Source organism: Camelus dromedarius, chromosome 32, assembly GCF_036321535.1.
Source record: "Camelus dromedarius isolate mCamDro1 chromosome 32, mCamDro1.pat, whole genome shotgun sequence".
Lineage (NCBI taxonomy): Eukaryota > Metazoa > Chordata > Mammalia > Artiodactyla > Camelidae > Camelus > Camelus dromedarius.
Genome location: NC_087467.1, coordinates 7231601 through 7254833, shown reverse-complemented (window position 1 = coordinate 7254833; position 23233 = coordinate 7231601). Strand labels below are relative to the sequence as shown.

At 43.8% G+C, this 23233-nt stretch overlaps 1 protein-coding gene and 1 non-coding gene across 3 annotated transcripts in view; both read left to right on the top strand.

The window, feature by feature from the left end:
- The first annotated feature begins 257 nt into the window (after window positions 1-257).
- The window catches only part of MAPRE2 (microtubule associated protein RP/EB family member 2), a 138600-nt gene continuing 115624 nt past the window's right edge, over window positions 258-23233 (top strand). Inside the window, exons 1-2 of one of the 2 annotated variants that reach the window (XM_031438965.2) lie at window positions 258-347; window positions 20406-20467. Coding sequence is in view for 1 of the 2 variants with exons in the window: in XM_031438964.2 (XP_031294824.1) it covers window positions 1796-1819; window positions 20406-20467 (86 nt within the window). In the remaining variant the exon portion in view is untranslated. Of the gene's footprint in view, window positions 348-523; window positions 1820-20405; window positions 20468-23233 lie in introns of those variants that run through there. The other variant, XM_031438964.2, reaches the window with a different exon arrangement.
- On the top strand, window positions 14095-14167 carry TRNAG-ACC (transfer RNA glycine (anticodon ACC)). The gene has a single exon. It is a non-coding gene; the product is annotated as a tRNA-Gly (tRNA).

Below are 23233 nucleotides of genomic sequence, written 5' to 3'. Positions count from 1 at the left end.
ATCCTTCTCGGGTGCGGCCCAACAGTTCAGCTCCTTTCACCGGATGGCACTTTATTCCTTGTCACCAACTCACCCTAGCTTCCTAGGGCCCTAACCAGCGTGCCACCTTCCAACTTATCCGCGGAGACCTACCCTGGCCTCTCGTCGGCTGCGATCCCCACCTGCACCCCACACCCCCAGGAAGGGGTGGCGCGGGCAGGGCTCCCTCGGGTGCACCAGCCGAGCTGCGGCGGTGGCAGACGGCGAGTCACGTGTGGCGGTGGGGGCGGAGCGCGGCCGGCCGGGTGGGTGGAGAAAACAAAGCCCCCAGCTGTCAGTCGAGGAAGGAGGCGACAGCGCCGGAGCAGGTGAGTCAAGTGCATTTAAAGCGATACCGCCCTGGCGCACCCCGACCCCCCCAGCTCTGGCGCAGTCCCTCCCAGGTCGGGCGCGGGCCGCGCCTCCTCCCGCCGCCGGGGGCTGCAGTCTGCCCGTCGCGGAGCCCGCGGGGCCTGGGGTCTCCGAGCCCAGCAAGAAGTTGCGCAGGGTCGGAGCCGCGGCCCCCGGGTGTGCACCCGCTGGCCTCCTGCGGGCCGCATCCCTGCTTCGGGGCCCCAGCGCTGCGCACCCCAGGAAAGGGGAGGGAATCAAGGCTGCCACGCTGGCAGAGGCAAAGTGGACTGGCAAGGGAGGTGAGAGCCGGGCTGTCCAGGACAGGGACACTTGGCCCTGGTGGAGGAGGGGGTCTTGCGAGTGCGCGCCCGCAGCGCGCGGACCTCCAGGCGCCAGAGTCGGGGCGCCGGCACTGAGAACCGGGGGCGCCGGCAGGGCTGCGCGCTTCGGGCAGACCAGGAAGTGCAGCAAGCGGGCGCCCGCCGGCTGGGGCCCCAAACCTTGGACCCCCGGCCCTGCTGCCGCCCCCAGGGCTTCTCCTCCAGCAGGGACCAGCCCCACCTCTGCCCACGCGGACTCTGGCTCCGGCTCGTGCTCCCGGGCACCCGCAACGCGGGAGCCGGATGGGTGGGAAAGAGCGCGGGTTATCATTCTGAGCCCAAGTGGTTCTTCCGCAGCGAGCACCCTGCTCAGCAACTCCTCACGGTTTCCGTAAGAAATTCTTTAGTTCACCCTTAGAAGGGCTGGGCCGTGTCCAGAAATCCCACAAAGGGCGCGCAGGAGGAATGGGCACAGAAAGACCCTCCCCTCTGGACTCGGAGCGCTCGGTAACGCAGACTTTCAGACGCCAAAAGGGCCTGTGGGCTTGGTCGCCCCTTGAGTCCCTCTGCCAGTCCCCTGCCAAGGGCCGCCCAGTGCAGAGGGCAGAGCTGTAACCACGGGGGCAGGGTGGCTGCAGCCATTTGATCGGGAGGCGCCTTTGTCTTCTGCCAGTCCGCGCTGGGTCAGTAGCGCGCGGAGTAATTAATATTCCGACCATTAGCCGCCCCTTCACCCGGCCACCAGCCAACACTGCTGTCCCCTCCCTGCCGGCTTTCTCCATCACTTGCGCACGTCCTTGCCTTTTCCAAAAACATGGAACGTGGTCCAGACCCGCTAGGTAAGACGAGGTCACTAAACGCACTATAGTGCAGTCACGTAAAATCAAGGGTTAAGTGTTCAAACCTGCACCCGCCCGCCCGCAAGGAGACGGAAGAACTCTCTTGATTAGCATAGTATCTGGCCTGGGGCCGCACTGCGAGGCGGCGGTTCGGTCCCGGCGAGGTGAAGCGTGCAGTCCCGTCTCCACTGAGGTTTGACGCAGCACCTGCTTCTAATCTGAAGGACCCGAGCCTTACAACTTTGCCGGACAAGACACTGTGGAATGAAACAGAACAGAGATCAAAAGGTAACCGAGAGAACAGCAACATTTGAGATGCTTCGCTTAGCCACTAAATTTAGCTAAGTTTTTAGCAAGCCAAGGAGGCGGGTGGGGGTGGGGTCCTTGTCTAGCCAGTGCCCCTTCTGGAAATGCCCCCTTGCTTTGCTAGCGTTATTCGCTGTCAAATTAATCAAGATATCGGTTAGGAGCTATCAGTAGTAGATCTCCAAGGTAGGAAGTTTGGGAGCCCACAGAGTGGTCCTTAGGTAAGCTCAACTGGCAGGTTTCACTTGGGTGGAAAGGGCAATACTTATTCAGTGCAAAGGTTCCCAAATTTTGCTGCCTGGAGAGCCTTGAAAAATCCTGACATCCCTATCTCATCCCAACCCATTTAAATTAGACTGTTTTGAGATGACAGCCAGGCATTCATATGGGGGGTTGTTGCTGCCTTGTGTGTGTGTGCGTGTGTGTTAATCAGGCGATTTCACTGTGCAGCCAAATTTGGGAACCAGTGAGGCAAGGGCAGAGTTCAGTGGCCCGCAGCTGCAGGCGTTGCAAGACAGGATGCCAGTTTAACTACCTGGGTGGGTGGGGAAACCATGCTGAAACTGGGGTGCCGCTGACAAACGCCTTTGGGCGGAAGACTGTCATCTGGCAGCTTGGCTGGCAGTGATACCTGCCACATCATTCTTCACCCTCTCTGCCTAAGGTCTGGCTCTTATTGGAAAGATCCAACTTCACTGTCAGTGCCTGGTTTCTGCATGGTTGTTAAGGAGACGGGTAGAAACTTCATTCCAGTGGTGACTCACGTGGAGCAGACAGTGGGGAAACCCAGCAGAAACTAACTTGGAGCAGTCTGGTGAGTCAGCAAGCTGTACTCCAAGGCGGATCCCGGGAATAGGAAGTAATTACATCCAGGAGCTTATTGACATGCACTGTTCCACTCCTTTGAAAGCCCACTTGAATATCTGATCAGGATCTGTCTGCTAGTATGAGCCACTCCTTTTTCCAGCACCCTAGTCTACCCGCCTCATATAATACTGTCTCCCAGAAGGGGAAACGCAAAGCCAACTATCTAGACATCTTATAATTTCCTTGATGGGAGGCATATGAAAAACTTGGAAAAAAGTGTGACCGGGTTTGGATTATTTCAATTACGTGAAGTAGAGAGGATGCATTTGTAGTAGGTAAATTTTGAATACCAAACAATCAGATAACTGTGTGATTACACATTCCAGGGTGGATTAAAGGATCTATTTAAGTAGAAATGGTTACATCCAATATTTTACAAGAAATGTTGTGTTTGCTATTAACCAAAAGTTTCTTTTAAAAAAAAACCATCCTCAAGGCATGATCAGAATAAGACAGCCTATTTAAAGATGTACACAGTTTCTTAAATACTTATTTTTATGTTTATTAGTACTGACTTCAATTTTTATACCTCTGATGTCCTCATTATTCCCTATATCACCGTGACTCTCTTGCTTAAATGCTTTCTTCCCATTTCTGGGTTTCTTTAAGGGGAACAACCATGCCTGGCACATAGCAAGCATTCACCGTCATCAACTATTGAACTTTGAGCCTCTCATAGAATCTCTGTACCTTGCTTGGTATTCTATGAACTCGAAGGGGCCTTTAAGTCTGCACACACACCCCCAATAGCAGAGAGCACAGGCCTTTTGTGTTTATACTGAACATTATCAGAAGGTGGGGGAGCATTTGTAAGCAAAGCATCCTGGGTACACTCATTTTTACTTTTTTCCAAAATAAATTATTCTGGATATGTAGGAACCAAAGTTCTGTTACAGTTCTTAAGAGCTATAACGTGGTAGCTCATTTGTTCAATTCCAAGCGTAACTACTAATTTCTAATACTTAACTACATTCTCATGGATCAAAGCTTCACGTCACAAAAATTTCACTTTCTACCCATTTCTATGGGGGAAAATTACCCACATTTAACCATGTGGATGTATAGGTTGTATAATGCCTATGCTGACAGGATAAGGAATGAGTTCAAGTGAAATTAACTCTCCTCCCTTATCATAATTTAGATTTCACTAATTTTTTTATTAAATAGATTTTGTTTGACAAATAGTGTCTGTCATACATGTATCACTTGTAGTTTTCTCCAAAGTAATTGGATTTACTATATATTTTACCAGAATAGGGACTTCATAATTGTCAAATGCTTAAACAAGGACATAACACTCAAAAGCATTTTGCTAACAGGCAAGACTTGGTTCTAACTTAGGATTAATTATAAACATCATGGCAGGAATGACTATTGGTATTTGAAGTCAGCAGAAACGAAAAATAAGCAAGAAAAGGCAGCTGGAAAATGAGGCAATTCCTCTTTTTTTGCTAAAGTATCTGAACCTTTTTATTGGCTGTCATACATAAAAGTGAAATCAGAGGACTAGATGACCCTCTTTAAAAGCTGGTAAAGACTGCTTTCAACAACTGATAAGCAAGAGGAGAGAAAGTGCCTACAGCCACCTTACAGATTTCTTCCTTCCTTCCAAGATAATCTGAAGTCCAGTCAACCAGCCAAAATGTGATGTATTAAGAAGAACCTCTCAGGATTCTGAGAAGTCACTGTCTCCATTTTCCCACTGAGCATCCTCAGCTCTTCAGAAGAGGGAAAGACAGTGGACTAGAAGAAAAACCTTCCTGTTTTGTGCCACCTAGTCCTTCCCCGGAAGGAAAGCTACTGATACAAGACTCTTGTTAGTTTCACTTCCCGTTTGCCCTCTATCATGATTTTTTTAAGTGTGATCTTTCTGGGCACAAAACTCCTAAAAGGAGTTTCCGTGAATTAACAGCAGGAATAGCCAAGTGCTCCATGTGGTACTGGCAAACCCAGAAAGCAATTCCCTGCTGGAATGTTTAAACAACACTGTCAGTGGGTCTGTTAATTCTCCATCCTGGCATCTGCTCTCTTAGCACTTAAATGTAAGTTAGAACCTAGGGTATGCTTTTAGCAATGGTTGCCAGATAAAATACAGGACACCCAGTTAAACCTGAATTTCAGATGAACAATGATTTTTTTTTTTAGTATAAGTATAGTCCATATATTGCATGGGATATACTGAAAAAAAAAAACCTTTTATCTAAAATTCAGATTTAACTGGGCATCCCATCTTTTTGGAGGTTGTTGTTTGTTTAAGGTTTTGTTTTATTTTTATTTCCTCTTTTGGCTTCTGCTAAATTTTGCAGCCCTACTCTTATCCCTTGATAAATCTCAAAATGAGTAACTTCCCTGGTCTGTAAAATATCTGATCTGAGAATATACTTCTGGGATAATAAAATGTCCGTGCTGCCTCCACCAATTAAAGAGAAAAATCAAACCATTATCTGAAGTTTTCTGCAGTTTGCTTAATTAAGAAGAGAAAGAAAAAGTAAAGCCAGATCTAGAGAGTTAGTTTTTTTTTTTATTTTTTAAGATATTCCAAGGTACCTCCTATTCTTTCACAGACCTCTTAATAAAACTGTTACATCAACAGGTAAATTGTTAGCTGAGGTTGGGTAACATGAGAAACCCATCAACCACGTCCACAGGACATCTCGGATCGAAGTTCAACCTCAGGTGGGAGGGGAGATATAACTCAGTGGTAGAGCACCTGCTTAGCATGCACAAGGTCCTGGGTTCAATTCCCTGTACCTCCATCAAATAAATAAACCTAATTACCTCCCCCTCCAAAAAGAAAAAAAGCAGCGAAGTTCAACCTCAGGTGATTCCAATGATGCCTCCCCAGTCAGGTGAGATCGCAGGACCTGTAGCACCAGCATCACCTGGGCTGCTTTAAATGCAGGCTCCTCCCAGACCTTCTAAGTCAGAATCTTCACTTTAACAAGATCCGCAGGTGATTCACGTACACATTAAAGTTTGAGAAGCCCTGAACTGGAGGAGTCACTTTTTCACCATAAGTTGATCTTTATGTTTAATACCATGTTGAAATAATCCTTAACAAACCATGTCTTTTAGCACATCAGAAGGGATAGTTTCTTTTGATCAAATGTCTTCAAGATGTACAACTATGGTATTTGTTTTATTCATAAGAAAATTCCAAATGACCATTTCTAACATGGTTTTATGAAGAGCATGTGTCACAAAATAAGACAAATGTTTAGAAAAGACTTCCATTAGAGCTAATAAAACAGCCTGTTCAAACACTCTGGGTTGTCCTTGACTAACCTTTAAATTAGGTGGCAGATACTTCCCGGCCCTCAAATCATCAGTAATTTTTTTTTTTTTTGGTTTTTTTAAAACTTCATATATTGTAACTTACATAAGAATATTTGTATCCAACAGCACACATTCATATGTCTGTAATCCTAGGTGCTTCTAAAACTGAGCAAAGGACATGCAGTTTGGACCTATGGCAAATTCCAAACCACTTTTATAATTCAATTTAAAAAAAAAAGACACAAGGTTTTTTTTCTGCCAGAATACTACACAATTCCTTCTGCATTTTCCTCCCCCAGGAAAAATTTACTGATAGGTTATAAAAACATGCTTCAATATTTTAAATTAACTTTTAAATAAAATATTATTCCTTCGAAAATACATGTTTTTATGTAGCCATCATCACCACGTCATGAGATAATTGTTGTAATCGGTTATTAAGCAGCTTTGTAGCGTAACCAATCACATCATCCCAGATTGGAAGAAGCTGCGTGGTCCTTGTGTGAACGGCACCCCAGTGCAGAATCCTAATGCCAGCACATGGAGGAGACACTCATTTGGTTCTTGTTGTTGTTGTTTTAGTAAATACAACATGAATTCATTAGTGAAAAGCTGAGGCAGAGGTGCAAGAGGAAGCACTCCTGATCTTACCACCTTCGTGTAGCTATTACAGATCTGTTTTAATGTTTGTGTGAAGCTCTTATTGTCTGTATTCATATTCAGCAATATTTCACATAAATTTTCCTTAGCATGTTGAAGGTTGTTTCCCAAATTAACAGTGTTTCCAGCTTCGGTGCCTCTGCATGTTCTCTTGCCTGCGATGTCTTTCCTGGGTTAATTCACGCTCTGCCTTTGTCTTGTCACAGGTGTTAATTCTTCTTAGGTCCTCGTTACTCCCAAGTGTGTGCCCCAGACCAGTGGAGCATCTTACAAATGCCCAAGCTCCAGCTCCACCCCACACATTCTCAATCAGAATCTGTACGTTAGTAAGATCCACAGGTGTCCATTGTTAGAGGCTGACATTTGAGAAACATTGTTCTGGAAAGTCTTCCCCAACCTCCTAACCATGGCTTCCCACCACCCCCCGCTGGCCCAGCCACCCAGGATTGGTTAGGTAGCTCCTGGTGGTTGCCCTTTAACGCCCCAATGTGGGCCGCCTCAGCACATAAATTGGTTGGAGGTGGTGATGGAGTCGTAGTCATCGCCGCATCCCCAGGTCCTGGTGCAGCCCTTGACATGCAGGCGTTTTATATGTGGAAATGTTTCATCATTTGCCAACACCAGCGCTTTATAGATGAAGAAATGCAGAAGAAAGCTTTTTTTCCTGCTGGGAAGTGGGGTACTCAGGTAGGGCTCCCTTGGTCACTGGCCTGCAGTTGGAGAGTTCCCTTTTGTCCTTCTGATGGAAAACTGATGGGATCGGGGTGGGGGTGGGGGTTCTCTGGCTGCAGATAATTTCTGAGAGTCCACTGCTGGAGCTTTCTCTCTTTTGCTTAAAATATTGTCTGTTAAACACCAGCTTCTCTGAGAGGAACCGCACTCTACACTTGGGGTGAAGGGGGAGCAGCTGGCAGGTTTGGGGAAGTGTTTAGGGAGAAACAGAAATGATGGCTATCTGACAGGAAAAGATGCAGAGTATCTAGTATCGAACACTGGAAGGTGGTAGAAAAGATAATACTGGAAGACTGCAAAACAATCTCTAATCCTGACAAATGTTACAATATTTCTGTCTTAAATCACACCACTGGTCACTTTTCCATTTTAAAAAAATCACACTTTTTATCTATAAAATCTCAGGATGGGACTCGTCTCCCCTGTCCTGCATTTCTTCTGTGACAAATTTCATCTACCCCCTACATTCAGAGCAAAACCGATACCCTGGGTTGTTTTTTTTCTTCAGATGTTTGTTTTTAAACGGCAGACAAAATGCAGGTACATCTAAACTGATGTTTCTCAACATTAAAACTAGGCAACCCCTGAACCGCGGGGAGCTTTCACTGTATTCATGAACCACTAAGTCTCTGCTTGTGGAAGGAATGTTTTGTGAGCTTGGGGATGGACCATCTGATGGAGGGAGGCTCAGCCCCGGGGGCTGCTGTTTTGAAGCAGCAGGAAACTGATGAGGGCTTTGGAATCAAATTGGATCCAGAAACAAGAAACTTCTGTCCTGCAGGGCTATTGTCTTATTTGAAAGGAACAAGAGGCTCCTGGTACTGCTTACCAACAGCTCCTACAATTAGCCACACAGACCGCAAGGAACAGAATTATATTCAAGCATGGGTCGCTTCCCCTCCACCCCCATCCCAACCCCTTGGGAACTTACCCCCGTACTTAACCCATCACCATGGACACCAACTCCTGTCCAATTATGAATCTGACAGGTTTCTCTGTTGTGGAAGAATGTACCAGGTTGTCTTTCGGTCCTAACCTGCTTATCTGAATGTCTGATGATACTATTCTTGGTAATTTGCCCACACTTGGGAACTTGGGTGGGGTTTGTAAGTCATCTGACACCTTCAGAGTGTACCTCATTGAGCAATCAGACACAGGTGAGCCCTGCAGGCTGGGTAGGACAATTTGTGTGTTCTATACACTGTAACATCAAGCCTAAGTCCATTTGAGTCATATTTTCCTGTGGGGTTTGTGGCCCATCCCAATGGAAAGAGATTTTTAACAATATACTCTTGTTGAGGCTTAGTGGTATTTCAAGGCTTGCTCCTGGGATCTGAAAGCCATGTGCATTTTTTGTTTTTCACATTTTGGGGTTTGTTTTAAAAAATGTTAAGTAACCTTGTTGCTAACCTTGGACTTTGTTCCTATGTTAATAATTTTGTATGAAATACGTTGAGGGGTTTTTCCACCTCGATTTGTCTATCTGAAAAACTATGCCAATGTTGGTTACTTAATGATCATGAGTATAGGTTCTAGAGATTAAAAAATTAAAAGAGCAAGTTGAAATTATTCCAGATAGGAAGAACTAGGAAGACGATACTCAAAGAAGCAGCAGCAACGTCTACCAAAATGTTCAAAAGAAAAGTAAACATGAGTTAAGACAAAAAATGGTTGTCTGTAATTAACCTCCTTATTCAAACAATGATCTTCTCTTAAAAGCTTTGCAAGTTACATACAGAATCATCCTTGTTTTTATTAACAATAAGTCAGTTTAAACTGATTGTCAAGGGACCTGGTTCTTCTCCCAGAAAGAGCAAATCTAAAAGAGCTCAATTCACCTGTGGCCCCTGAGCTCATCAGTAAAGAGGGTGTCTTTAACCTGCGCTTTTCCCACAAGATATCCCAGTGCTCTGAAGGGTGGTTGTTAATCCATCTTTCTTAGAATAAAATAAAGTAGAAAATGCCTTGAGAACTGCATTTTTTCCCCCTCTGGAGAAGCCACACATCTTTCAAAACATGAGGAAAATACGGTTTTGATAGCCCACCAGTACCTTGAATTATTTAAATTGTAATAGGCAGAAGTAGTGATAAGATTCAAACTTCCACTGAACATACAGAGAATGCCATCACAGCTTGTCAAACTACGAAAGCAGTGGGATTTCTAGCAGAGCAGACACATTTTAAAAAGCATCCTCTCAGAGAACTTCACACGCTCACATTTCCCCGAGCACACGGTGGTTGGCACTGGGTCTCTCTGTCCAGCAGTCAGCCTGTCCTGAGATAAAGAGACACTGTGTATCACATCCTGTTAAGGGAAGATGTGGGGGAAAAGCAGAACTACTGACCCAGTCTAGCAATGAGTTGTATTGTGCTGCCCCCAGAATACAGGCAGAGACAGGAAGGCCTGCGTCCCATGGTACAGAGCTGCTCCCTTCTGTAAAACTGCAGTTGACTGCTAGTAAGTGACTGCCGCTTGGATCTTACGGCCCCGGTACCATCTTTAATGCCAGATGGTGCTTGAGGAGGGGTTTATGAGGAACAGAGCCCTCCCTTGCACTCTGGGCCCCGGAGACACGGCCCTGGGGTACCTTCCTACTCATGATGGGAACAGACATAGCAGGTGTGTTCTGCCGTCTTGAAGGTCTGTCATCATCCGTGTGCTCTGATGGAGGGGGTCTCAGAGTGTACACAACTCTGTGTGTGCTTTTCATCGTGCCAAATAGGATCATGGTGCAGCTGACCCTTGAACAACATGGGTTTGAGCCACACGGGTCCACTTATATTCAGATATTTTTCTTTTTTCTAAATTTTATTTTATTTATCAATTTGGGGGGGTGGTCATCAGGTTTAATTATTTATTTTTAGAGGAGGTACTGGGGATTGAACCCAGGACCTTGTGCATGCTAAGCATATGCTCTACCTCTTGAGCTATACCCTCCCCCCCACCAGATACTTTTCAGTAGTAAACACTGCAGTGCTACATGGTCCCTGGTTGGTGGAATCCTCAGATGCAGAGAAACCTTGGACACCAAGGGCCGACTATAGATCATACTTGGATTAACCCCCACCTTGTTCAAGGGTCAGCTGGATTTTTAGAGCCACAGGCAGCCTTGGACACATCTCATTTAATCCCATTAAGTTTTTAAATGAAAAACAGAGGCCAGGAGACTTTCCCTACTAAATATTTAGTAATTTCAGAGTCTTGAAGGTTTTTGTTTTCAGCTTATTGTTTGTTTTTGACGATTTTTGGTGGGTCATCTGAGCATCTCCCTGGTTCTCAAGTGCATGGTGCCCGTGGGTCCTCAGCTAACAGCTCAGCATTCGCTGTCCCCGTGGGGAGCAGAAGGGGAGGATTTTGAGGGGTGGGGTGGAACAAGAAGGCAGAAAAACCAGCCTCTCTAGGATCCAGAAGACTTGAAATCAGACCATTAAACACTGAATTAAATGAAGTGATACCTACAAAGCATGAAATCCCTGCCATAGTCTTACAGGCTAGGGTTCTCCATAAAGCTAACAGGAAAAGTTCCACTTGTGGTCAAAAGATAAAGTCTTAGTTTTTGTTTTTTTTTTCCTTTGGCTGGCAACCTTAGAGAGATGGTGGTCAAAATGTGGGGTTTGCTGAGGTCACAGACCACAGCAAAAAAAAAAAAAAAAAGGCAGCAAAATAGGCTTCAGAAGGACCAGTGAGGGTCCTGCTCAAAAGATTCTTTGGGGTCCCTTTCATCAAGGCCACATCTACAAGGTCCCCTTTGTTTTCTGAAGTACAGTCGATTTACAATGTTAATTTCTGATGTTCGGCATAGTGATTCAGTTGTATATTTATATGTATCCCTTTTCATAGTCTGTTTCATTTTAAGCAATTACAAGGTACTGAATACAGTTCCCTGTGCTACACGGTAGGACAAGGACCCTTGGGACAGGCATTCTGTCCTGTTCTGTTTAAGCTATTGGCTTTCCCTAGAGTTGACTTTATTTTCGTATTTCCTGACCCTCTAGTTAATATCACACCCAGTTGACAAGGGAGATGTGTTCAAATTCAGTTACTTAACAGTGATGATGATAAAGTGTTTTCCATCTACCTAGAAATTTAGTTGCTAAAGAGTTTTTATACATGGCAACACTCCAAGTGGATATTTACAGAAAATCATAGACCTTTACAGAAAACCATAAAAACAAGGGCCCAGAGTCTAAATGGCCTGCCCAAAGTCACGTAATTGGAAAAACCTCAAGCCTCAGGGACTTACTCCAGGTCCAATACACTCTTTACCAGGCAGGTTTACAAGTGGTGGTTGGATTCGCCGAGTAACCCTCACAGGTCCCTTTAACCCATAAAGATACTGAATTATAACAAGACCTTAACCTCTAACCACTTCGTGTTTCCCATGGAAAGATGCATGGAGTTTCAAAACATCGGTCGACGATGCATCTTTGGTACACAGCTGCCCATAAGTGAGGGCTCCCGATACTCGGGCCTTTCTCTCCGTTTGACAGTGCAAGTGCGGCTGGTAAGGCCATGATGATTTGTCCGGCAGCGTTGTTAGAAAGTGCTGGTGATCTCAAAAGTCTCTTTGAACCTGATGCTTTGAGGCAGAACGATGGTCCAAGGACACTGTAGAGTCGTGGAGATATTTCATATTTGCAAAGTTAAGCTTTTAGCTCGTTTGCTTTGGAACAGAGTTTGGCAGGTCATCCAAGCATCACCCTGACTCAGGCACACTGGATGTGTGCGTGGCAGCATCAGCTGAATCGATTGTCTACACAAGGGAGAAACAACAGGGGCCTCACTGAGGGTGCTCGTGGACCAAGATTCAGAACCAGCCATTCAGGTCTGCAGAGAAGAAGTAACAAATGTTTAATATCACACTCCAATGCATGTGCACAGATTAGTTATTCAGTTAAGTACATACCATCCTGGAAAGGAGAGAACTGTCTCTAAGGACCTAAAACTCTGAATGAATACATGACCACTGGGAGATTAGGGATGTGAAGGGAGAGAAGCAATTTTTTAAAATGATGTGCACCTAGGGTGGACTTCAATTCTTTAATTTTGCTTTGGTCTGTCCTTGACAGCAAGATCTGAGCTATAAATTAGTTTGTTGCAATTGAGACCATCGAGCAAGTGGCCCATCTGACCAAGCACAGGTTAGATTACCACCCAGCCGATCGCGGGAAGAGCTCTGGAATGGAGAGACCGTATGCCTTGCAGCTCAAGGTGTGGTCCCCAGACCAGCAGCAGCAGCAGCATCCCCCAGAAGTTTTTAGAAAAGTAGACTCTTGGACCCCACCCACGATCTAGTGATACATTAATCTGAATTTTAACAAGATTCTCAGGTGACGCTTGAAAAATGTAAAATGGCCTTCAAACTCTACACGATCTCCGAGAGGGCAGCAGTCATGTATTTTCCCTTCTGTTCCCCTCTCCCTGTCAGTATCACTGCATTTGCCACCCCAGGGTATCATCATTATGTGTCTGTGAGCTGCTTGGTGGCTGCACTGTGTATGAGAGCCCCAGCACCTAGTGTGATGGCTGGGGAAAAAAAACAGGTGTATAAGGTGGCACTCAGGAGCTCCAGCTCTGAATCCAAAAAGCTGAGTTTGAATCCCAGCCCTGCCACAAGCCTCAGTTCATGTACCTATAATAAGAGAGGAATAAAAATAGCACCCCTCGTGGGGTTATTGGGAGTAAATGAGCTGACGCACATAACAAAGTTAGCCCAGCACCTGATTCAGACCAGCTCCATGTCCGTAGGAACTGTTATGCACTCAGTAAGTGTTAAGCAAATGAATAGGCATTTCATATTTTTAAAAAAATCTTTACAATGTTAAAATTTGGTGCCCTGTTGCTTCAAATAGATGCAATTGAATTTTACAGTAATATGCAAAGGAAGGCTGACATTAGAGAAGGAAAAAGTAGAATGGGTCAGAATGGAGCCATTGGAAAAAGCACAGGATTCAGAAACACAAGAGCAGAGTTTGGATCCCAGCTCTGTCCTTCACTAGCTGTGTGATCTCCTACAACACACAAGCTCCCTGAGCCTCAGTTTCTCCACCTGCAAAATGGGATTCATGATCTTTATTTCTTCAGGTTACACACACACACAAAAAAAAAAGGTTTGTAAGTGACAAAGTAGGAGGGCAAGGTCCGCCTTCCTCATTTTTGTATCCCTGTGTCTCGGCACGGCCCTGGCACCCAGGAGATGCTCCTTCATGCACGTTTGCACAATTGGATTAGAGCGAAAATCTCAATGGAGATGAAATTTGGGTATTACAATGGTCTGTAGCCCTCTAAAGCTCAACCCTAACAAAATCCTATTCCTTAACATTTAACTTCTTGAAAGTAGGCAGTGGTATGGCACAGGTAAAGTCTATAAAGGCCCCTTGTGGCCAGGGAGTGAAGGAGACCATAATGAAAAAACTCTGAATTAGAGGTTTGGCTCTGCAACTCAGTACCAGATGAGAGTTCCTAAGGAAAGATATAATCAAAGAAAAGCAGCTAGCCAAAAGGCCAGCCCGGTGAAAGTCTGGAAGTAGAAGAATTATGATTTCAAGATCTAGGTGAGAAGAAACATGTGAAAGAATGGTGCAAAATTAAGAGTGTAATTATGGAAAGAATAGCCTTCAAGAAATAAGTGGCCCTCTGTATCCACGGATGTGGAATTTGAATGTGTGGATACAGAGGGCCACTGTACTGGGTCATTGTATGTGAGACTTGATGGGGTGTGGGAGGGTGTAGCTCAGTGGTAGAGTGAGTGCTTACCCTGCACGAGGTCCTGGGTTCAATCCCCAGTACCTCCATTAAATAAATAAATAAACCTATTACTTCCCCTGGTCAAAAACTTAAAAATTAAAAAAAAACTTTTTTAATTAAAAGAGACTTGAGCATCCATAGATTTTGGTATCTGCAGGGGTCCTGGATCCATTCCCCCATGGATGCAGAAGGACAGCTATATTTTCAAGTTGGCTATTTTACCTGGATTTATTTTCCATAATAGATTGATTTTTTTTCCCACAAAGTTGTTTTATCCCTGATGAGCTTCTGCTCCGGAACTTCACTAGGTTATCTCCCAGGCGGGTGGAATTCAGCATGATTTTCCCCATTAAGGGGTCTAGTTACTGGTACAGCCCCCTTAGCTCTGTAAGGCGGACCCCACGGGTTGGTGGTGTGGGTTGGTGTTACATCAGTATTCGAGGGTCCACATGGCTCAAAGAGAAAACTTACCCACAGAGGCTATGCAAACATTCCTGTGCATTTCAAGAAGCTCTGCCCACTGGCCAAGACTTCTAACAGACCTCATTAAAAACATTTTTTAAATAAGTAAATTTAAAAATGAAAAAGACTTGGGCAAAGCATTTTTAGGATGCCGGGTACGGAGGACTGCTGTGACATCCTTCAAAAGATGGATAGTCATTATCCAACGTGTGCTGTGTGGAAATCTTTTCAAACTCTGTAACATTTCAACAGAGTCCATTAGAAGTCATGGTGAAAGGAATAGCAAACTAAAGACGGAACACATGGAAAGCAAGGTTTTAGTTCCCACTGTGACCTGAGCAATAAATTTGAACCCTGGACTCTAAGTGAACCTGACACCATTCTCTGTGCTGCTTCCCCGCTTCATGAACGTTCTGCAACATTTCATTATCAATCACACTTGTGGGGAAAGGAGCCATTCTTCTAGTCCAACTGCTCTGTTCTCAAGAATATCTGATTGAAAATGGGTAAAAGGATAAGTGAAAATAATTATCAAAAATCTTTCACAGAATGATGCCTGTGGCATTTCCCAGAACTTTCCTTGTGTCATTTTCTTCAGTTTTCTTTTGTGTACTCAGCACTATGAATATTCTAGACTAGAAAGGTCAGTCTGTCTACTGCTATGGCCAGTAGCAGATGGACAGAGGATTCTAGAAAAGGAGGTTATACTCAGTTTGTATGAAAAGTACTGGATTTTTATTTAATTATAGTTATCACTTTAATCTCTTGGAATTATCTTGTATTTTTATAGAAGCCCAAATCACATGCCCATAAGAAGTTTATAACATCATTACCATTTTTAATATAGACCACCAAAATCCCTTTGTCAGCTATAACTTTTCAAAAGCCCTTTAAGTATACAATCTGGGTCATGTGTAGCCTGCTTCCCTTAAGGAGAAGAATGCGTTGTACCGTTTTCAATACCCAAGATTCATTGTAATTTGACTTTGGCTTGCCAGATAACCTCATTCGGGTTTGGTTTCCCTGGTGTGTGCTCAGCTCTCTGCTTCCCGGCAGGGCTGCCTCTGGTTCCCTGGGGAGTTGAACTGGGCAGACTCTGGGCCTCCCTCTGGTGCCCCTGGGAGGGCCCTGAGCCCAACCGGAGCCCACTGATGGAGGCAGGGCTCTCTGGAAGGCTGACGACTGAGTAGGACTGGTCTAAGAAGTCATTGTCTGCGATCTTCTGCTGATGCTTACAAGCTGCTTTATTCCTGGAAAGCTGTGGCCCTCCCACACTAAAGGATGGGGTGCTTCAGGATCTCCAAGCAGCTACAGGGAGTTTGGAATTCACGATGCAGCTCATTGTGAAGACCCAAAGATAGCTTAGTCAAGTCCTGAGGGGCAAGCCGGGTTCAGGTCCCAGCGGCATTCTGTTCTCAGAAAAGCCAGGCGCAGGTGGGGAACCAGACATTGTCTCTTCCCCAAGAGACGTCTTCAACCTGGAGTTGATCAGAAGTCTCACTGGCTGGATACGTAGCATTGAAAAAAGAACTCTTACTTTCGGTGGCGTGGTGGCATGATTGGAAATATCTTTACAACCCTTTTCTCATTCTGATGTATTTCTTAGGTGCCTGTGGTTTTACGGCCAGACAAGGAAGCAGTCTTTTGAGGGGGATTCTTGAGCTAGGACAGAAGGTCTGCCGTGCCCCACACGTGGGATGCCAGAATTGTTTGTCCAAAGAAGGAGGATTTGAAATTTCCAGAGGATGAGGGGAAACAAAATGTGCTTTGTTAAAGAGTTTGGCCATGTCAGGACTCTTATCCTAGCAAAGATATTTTGGTCTTTTCAAGTAAAACAAACCAAACAGGCAAGCGGGGAGAAGGCAGCTGGCTTACGGCTGCTGGTTTGTGAGGGGCTGTCTAGGGCTCAGAATGAGAAAAGTAGGCGTCGATGGGGTCTCTCCTAAGGTTCAGGGAGAGTTGGCCAGCTCCTCTTTGTGGGGTGATGGCAGTTTAGACCCTTATGTATTGTGTGGCCCAGGTTAGAATACAGAATCCCTGCCTCGTCATCAATGAACCACTGAGGATGAAATTCTATTCCTGTGCAAATAAGACGTGGGAATTTTGGAAATTTGTGGAAAGCATGAACTCGAAAGTCTGAGAGATCATTTTCAAGTTGCAGAGTGGATCAAACTGCCACTTAGACGTCATTTCTGGTTTTGAGTGTGTCTATTTGTATCGATATTTTGAATTTTAAGTTTGGGAACGGTAAGTGTAGGAGAGAGGGGATGACAGCAGAGAAAATTCCAGGACAGGCAAGATCGGACAGAGAGGGCTGGCAGTGGGTCCTGAATGCTGAAATGGTGGGTGAGAGATGATTTTTCTTGGATCTGCACACGATGGGGCAAATTCTTAACCCCATCTGGCCCACTGCCTTGGGGCTTTTGTTCTTCTCTGAAAAGGTAAAAAAGAAAGAAGAAAAAAAGAAGGGGGGAGGTATCTTGCTCAATTCAAGTTGCAATCTAATCTCCCAACTTTTTTTAAATTAAACTTTTTTTATTTTGAGATGGTTGTGTATTAGCATGTGGTTTTAAGAAGCTATACAGAGAGATCTCTGTATCCTCTACTCAGTTTCCCCCTCGGTGGTTGTATCTTGCAAATCTATGTACAAGGTCACAGCCAGGTTATTGACCTTGATACATGTTCAAGATACACAACACTTGGGTCACCACAAGGGTATCTCATGTTGCCTTTTTGCACATCATACCTTCTTTCCTCCAGCCCTCATGCCCTCCTCAACCCCTAGCAACCATGAGTCCGTGCTTCCTTCCTGTGGTTTTCTAAGTTCAAGAATGTTAGATAAATGGAATCATATAGCACATAACCTACAGACTGGCTTTTTTTCACTCAGTGTAATTCTCTGAAGGTATCAATAGTTGGTTCGTCTTGGGGGGATGAGTCGCATTCCCTGTGATGGATGCTCCAGTTTGGTTAGCCTTTAACCTGTCGAAGGACATCTGGGCTGTCTCCAGGTTGGGGCTACTGTGAATAAATCTGCTATAAACATAAGTTTCAACTTTCCTGGAAAAATGCGAAGAGGACAGTTGGCAGGTTGTATGGTAGTTGCATGTTTCGTTTTTGGTTTGGTTTGGTTTTCGACAGTCAAATATTTTCTAGAGTGGCTGAACCATTTTACATTCTCTTAAGTGATATGTGAATGATCTAGTTTCTTCCCATCATCAGAATTTCAGGTCATCACTACTTTTTAGTTTGGCCATTCTGGTGTCTAGTGATATACCTCGTGATGGTTTTGTTTTTCTCTTACCTACTGGCGACTGATGTTGCATAACATTTCATGTGCTCATTCACTGTCCGTCTGTACTCAGTTAAATAAATGTCTGTCAGTGTCTTTTGCCCATTTTCCAATTGTTTTGTTTTTTTAGCTTGAGTTTTGAGAGTTCTTAATATATTTAAATACCAGTCCTTTGTCAGATACGTGGTTTGCAAGTGTTTTTCCTAGTATATACCTTATATTTACATCTGCTTCACAAGGACGACAGTTCTTAATTTTGATGAAGTCTGGTTTATCAGTTTTCCCTTGTATGGATTGCGTTTTTGATGTCAAGGCTAAAAGCTCTTTGCCAGACCATTGACACCAAAGATTTTCTCCCATGTTTTAATTTTTTCTAAAAGATGCATAGTTCTACATTACACATTTACATAGTGATCCCTTTTGAGTTAATTTTTATTATAAAACATGAAACTCATAAACAATAACTGCTCTACTCACAACAAACACCACAAGGAAAGAAAACACGTTTGCCTCACCTGGGGGGACCCCAGACCTCCACCCTCACAAGATGGTGCCTTACTGAGCATCTACTAAACCCCGGGAGTGGACCAAGAGCTCCCCGAGTGCTTCAAATCAATGGCAAAGACCTGGGTTCTAAGGTGCTGTCTTAGATAAAACAGCAGCAGATCCTGGAGCCCGTCCGTCTCAATTACAACTTGTCACTCTAGCTGCCAGATGTCGGGCAAACTGCTCCACTGCTCTGAGCCTCAGTCTTTTCATTTGTAATAAGATGGTTTTGAGGATTATATTAGATCAAATATGTGAAACGACTTGTGCAGGGGTAGCCAATAAATGTCTCATTCTTCTCCAAACTGATCCATCACAGCTGTTGAATATTAACCACGGGCTGTTGTCAGAACAGAGAAAGGCCAACTGTATCCAACTGATCCTGAATTTTCTAAGGGCTAATTAGCTCATTTATAGATAAACTAGGAACCTTCTGCTCTTGATTCTAGCTTGGTAGCCAACACTTTGCCTAGTTACATAGCTACTGGTACTAGTTAAATAGAGCAAATGAAATTTTCATTCTGATTCAGTTAAAATTCCTAGAAGATTGGAGGACGTAGGAAAAGAAACCTACATGGATGGGAACAGATTTTTTTTAAACCTGATTTTTTTAGTTTTATCAACTATCTTTAAATTATGGGAAAATGTGAAATACTCATTAAAATTAAATTCTGTAAAATAGGTGAAGAAATCCTATCTGGTCTATCGGAAAGAAAAAAAAATTGTCAGCTTACCTGAGTTCAGTTCTTAAACTCAGTCTACCACTCACATTGAATTCCCTGATTTTTATACAAGCCAAATTTTATGAATTACTTTTGAACTCCCCTATTGAATGATTGTGGAAAATTCAGCTACTGCCTTTCTGTTTGTTCTCTGAGCACCTGCTGTTTTATTTGCATTTCCCCCCATCCTTTCACTATCTCCTCTTTCCCTTATTAAAAACAAACAAACAAAAAGTGTAAAATGCCTCCCCCTTCTCTTTCTTAAAATCCTTCTCCCAGTAACATCTCCAGAACTGTCTGGGATGAATCACATTGCGTTGGACCTGCCACAAATATTTTCTTCTTATACAGTTGATATTAAATTAAGCAGGCCCCAAAGGCAGTTCTGAAGTGGTCCCTGCCAGCAAACACTGAAGAGCAGCATGCGGGGCGAGGGCAGATAGAAGGTGGAGGGGGTCCCTTCTGATCTGCTTCTTGGGGTGGTGGGAAGACCACTAAGGCTCACGCACATCTGCGTCTCAGGTCCTTTTGAGCTGCGTCTGCTGGAGCCACAAGCAGCCTCTCCAGTTACCGTCCACCCCGCCCCCAGTCTGGGACCCCCAAAACCCGGAGCTCATGTGCACTTCTCAGCCCCTGGAACTGGATCTGTCCTTATCGTTTCGTCAGCATGTTTTTGAAGATCAGTAGCTCATTCGTAGAAAGTGAATAATTACTAGATGGTGTGTGTATTTTGAAGTTTGATCCTGGTGTTGTTTATAACACTTATCCTGTTTGAATGAAACACATCTTTCGCTACAAGAAAAAGCCTGTGATGGTACTAGACATAAAATCTGCAAATTAACCCAAGTTTGGGAAAGTGGATACTTTAATTGATGTTGGCTTTTGATGCCCCACCCCGGAGGCACTGCCTCCTTGGGTAATTGCGTAACTCAGGACTCTCGTCATGGCGGGGTCAGAGGGAAAGGTAAAAAAAATTATCTTCATAGGACTGCCATTATATAAACACTCACAAACTTTAATTAGCCCAAGAACTGATCTAATAATACAGACTGAGAACCCCATCGTTTGGCTGACTTAATCTCTCTCAAATGGTAAAATGGACTGAATTTGGATATTTTGTGTACGTGTTTTAATTTTCTCTACCACTGCCAGCCACACCCAATGAGCTGAATGATAACTCTTTGAGCCTATGTTTTCATCACATTAAAAGATCTCTCTTTCTCTCTCTTTTTTTTTTTTTTTGTTTCATGTTTACTCTCCCAGTATCCCATTTCTCAGAGGAACATTTCATCCCGACAGCCAGGGAGAGAGCCTGGATGCTCAAGGTAAGATTTCAGCATAAATGATGTTTGCAGAGTAAACTGGAGCACATAGTACGAATGCCTCCGTAACAGATTTATTTTCAGAGTTCCATTATACAGTTAAAGCAAATATTCGAGTAAACATGCTTCATTAAGACGTTATTTTTCAGACTATAATCCATCTCCCATGTGTACTAAGGCCTAATTAACTGATATCGGCAATTCCTCTAAAGCTGTTCAAGCCAGTTAAAGTTTAATTTTTGGAGATCTTTTTAGTGATAAGTGGAGTGAGGAAATAAATGTCAAGATATAGTCAAAAAACCTCATGACATTCCTAATTGTGAATCAGTGATGATTTGATCTTGTTAAAAATCAAGGCAACTGCTCTGTTGACTTTACAAGAGAGAGAGGGTGGGTATCTTGAAAAGGTGATAAACGCCCAGAAAGGCTCTTTTTTTTTTTTTTTTTTTTTTTTTTTCAGTTTGGGGTTTGTGTTTGAGACGCAATCATTTGGCCTGTTATTGCCCACTGGCGCTCTGAGACCCCCTACCCCAGGAGCTCCCTGGAACAAAGGGACAATTAACTGAAATTCCACCAGATGGCAATATTCGGAAAGCCATCCAGAGAGGTTTCAAAGCTGTGAGCTATTATTGTTCAGAGATTAGTCTCACAGAGTATAGCGTCCTAGATTTCATGAAAGGTGCTCTAAACATCTTTTGTTTTACTTTTTGCGCACAGCATCAGAATTTTTACTAGGGGGAAAATAGGTGTATAGGGCGGTATGTGTTGTTTTCTTTTGTTTTTCATTCTGGAAGGGTAGAATCAGAAACTTCATTCTTCAGTAATTCTTCCAAGCAGTATTGTTGAGTATTAAAAGCTCAGATCAATGAATAATATACCATATTTGTCTTAGGGTCTCTTTGTGATAAATGCTATAGTTGAGGGTCACTTTTAAATAAATTGTTTGGGAAGACAAACCTAAAATTCTTCTCTTACAGAGGAGGAGAATTTTGAGGAGTTGCTTAGATATTGAACCAAGTGAAACTTACGGGTACAAAAATTATTTGTGATGATCGCAAATAATTAAGTTTATTTAAATAGGATGAGTGAACTTTGCCCATTTTGCTCCAATGATAGTAGAGATGCTCTATGTACCTCGAGTGGTATCCAAATAGCTGGGCTACCCTAGGGCAGAGGTAAGATGGATGGACAGACAGACGGAAGTAGAGAGGCATCTGAAGGCAACTGAAATGGGAAGAACCAGTAAGAGGAGCCACGTGAGCTTTCTGTGTGCACCTAACCACAGTCCCTGAACAGGCACCAAGTGCCCTTTGAAACCTGCTCTTGTGCTAGTAGCCCTTCCAGTAGGGGGCCCAGAGGTCTGGTGTCCAGGACAGTCGTTGTTTACTTCTGTTGTCCCAGAGTGTCATCTAGCTAGCACCCCTGGCACCCTCGAAATTCTCAGCTTAAAGTATATGATCGCCTTGTTATCTGTCTTCTAGGCTAGCATGTCCGAAGAAAAAAGGAATAGAAAAAGATGGCCCGGTACCTAAATACCTAAATTGAGTATCTGTTTGTAAGCCTCCATATATATTTGGGGCTACGGGACAAATTCTTTTTTGGTAAAAAGCCACATAGTAAATATGTTTTTGCTTTGTGGGCTGTTCAGTGTCTGTCACAACTTTTCAACTCATTGCGTGATGAAAGCACGATGGACATAAATGAACAGGTTTGGCTGTGTTGCAATAAAACTTTATTTACAAAAACAGGCAGCCATGGCGGGGCTGGGTATAACTTGGTGGTAGAGCACATGCTTAGCATACATGAGGTCCTGACTTCAATCCCCAGTACCTCCATTAAAAGGAAAACAGGCAGCCAGTGGCATTTGGCTGGCAGGCCATAGTGTGCAGACTTGTGTGAGGGAATAGATGGTAAGGAGGGGACAGGAGACGGTGGAGAACCAAGAAGATGGTCCTCCATTATTCCTCCCCCTCCTCTTCACATGGGTTGCAGCCTCCTCATTTAACCTTCTCAGAGATTAGCATCAATAGCTTCCTTGGTGAGTCATCTCATCAGTTGTGTGGTTCCCGAGACTCCTTTGCTGGGTCTAACTGCTTGTTTCTCATCCAAACCTGTTTCTGCCCCTGCAGCAACACAGAATAGCACCCCTATTCGGGTACCACCTGAATCCTACAGTTAAATACTGGAGCAATGGTATCAGCAGACACTTAAATTTATGCTTTGGTCCTCACTAGATAACTGTCTATAGGAAATAGAGCCACGTTAAGGAAAGGTTAATGCTGACGATAGCAAATTTTTTATTATGAAAACAATAAACTTACAGGAAAATTTGGTGGGGGGATCACCCATAGCAACACTATCCCAAAATAACTTTTTCTCTTTTGTTGCTTCTTTGCTTTTCCCATAAGTATTCATATTTTTCCCGAGTGGAAAACAGGGCGCATGTGAACTTGGTGTTTTGTTTAGTGTTAGTCACAAGCATCTTTCATGAGTCGCCAGAACTACCATTAGAATAATATCATGTTATGTCAGTGTGCCATAATATCTTCTAATTTTCACTAAAAAAGTGCTGTACTAAATTTTTTTTCTAGACTTTATTATTATTTTGGTTGGTTTGGCTGAGTTCAGTTTGTTCCGGGGGTTTTGTTTATTTCCTTAGGACAAAATCCCAGAAGTGGGATTATTACCCAAGGATATGACCATTTTTATGACTCTTAATCTAGTTTATTGTATCTTCTCTTAAGAGATTTGGAGTGCTTTACAAGCATT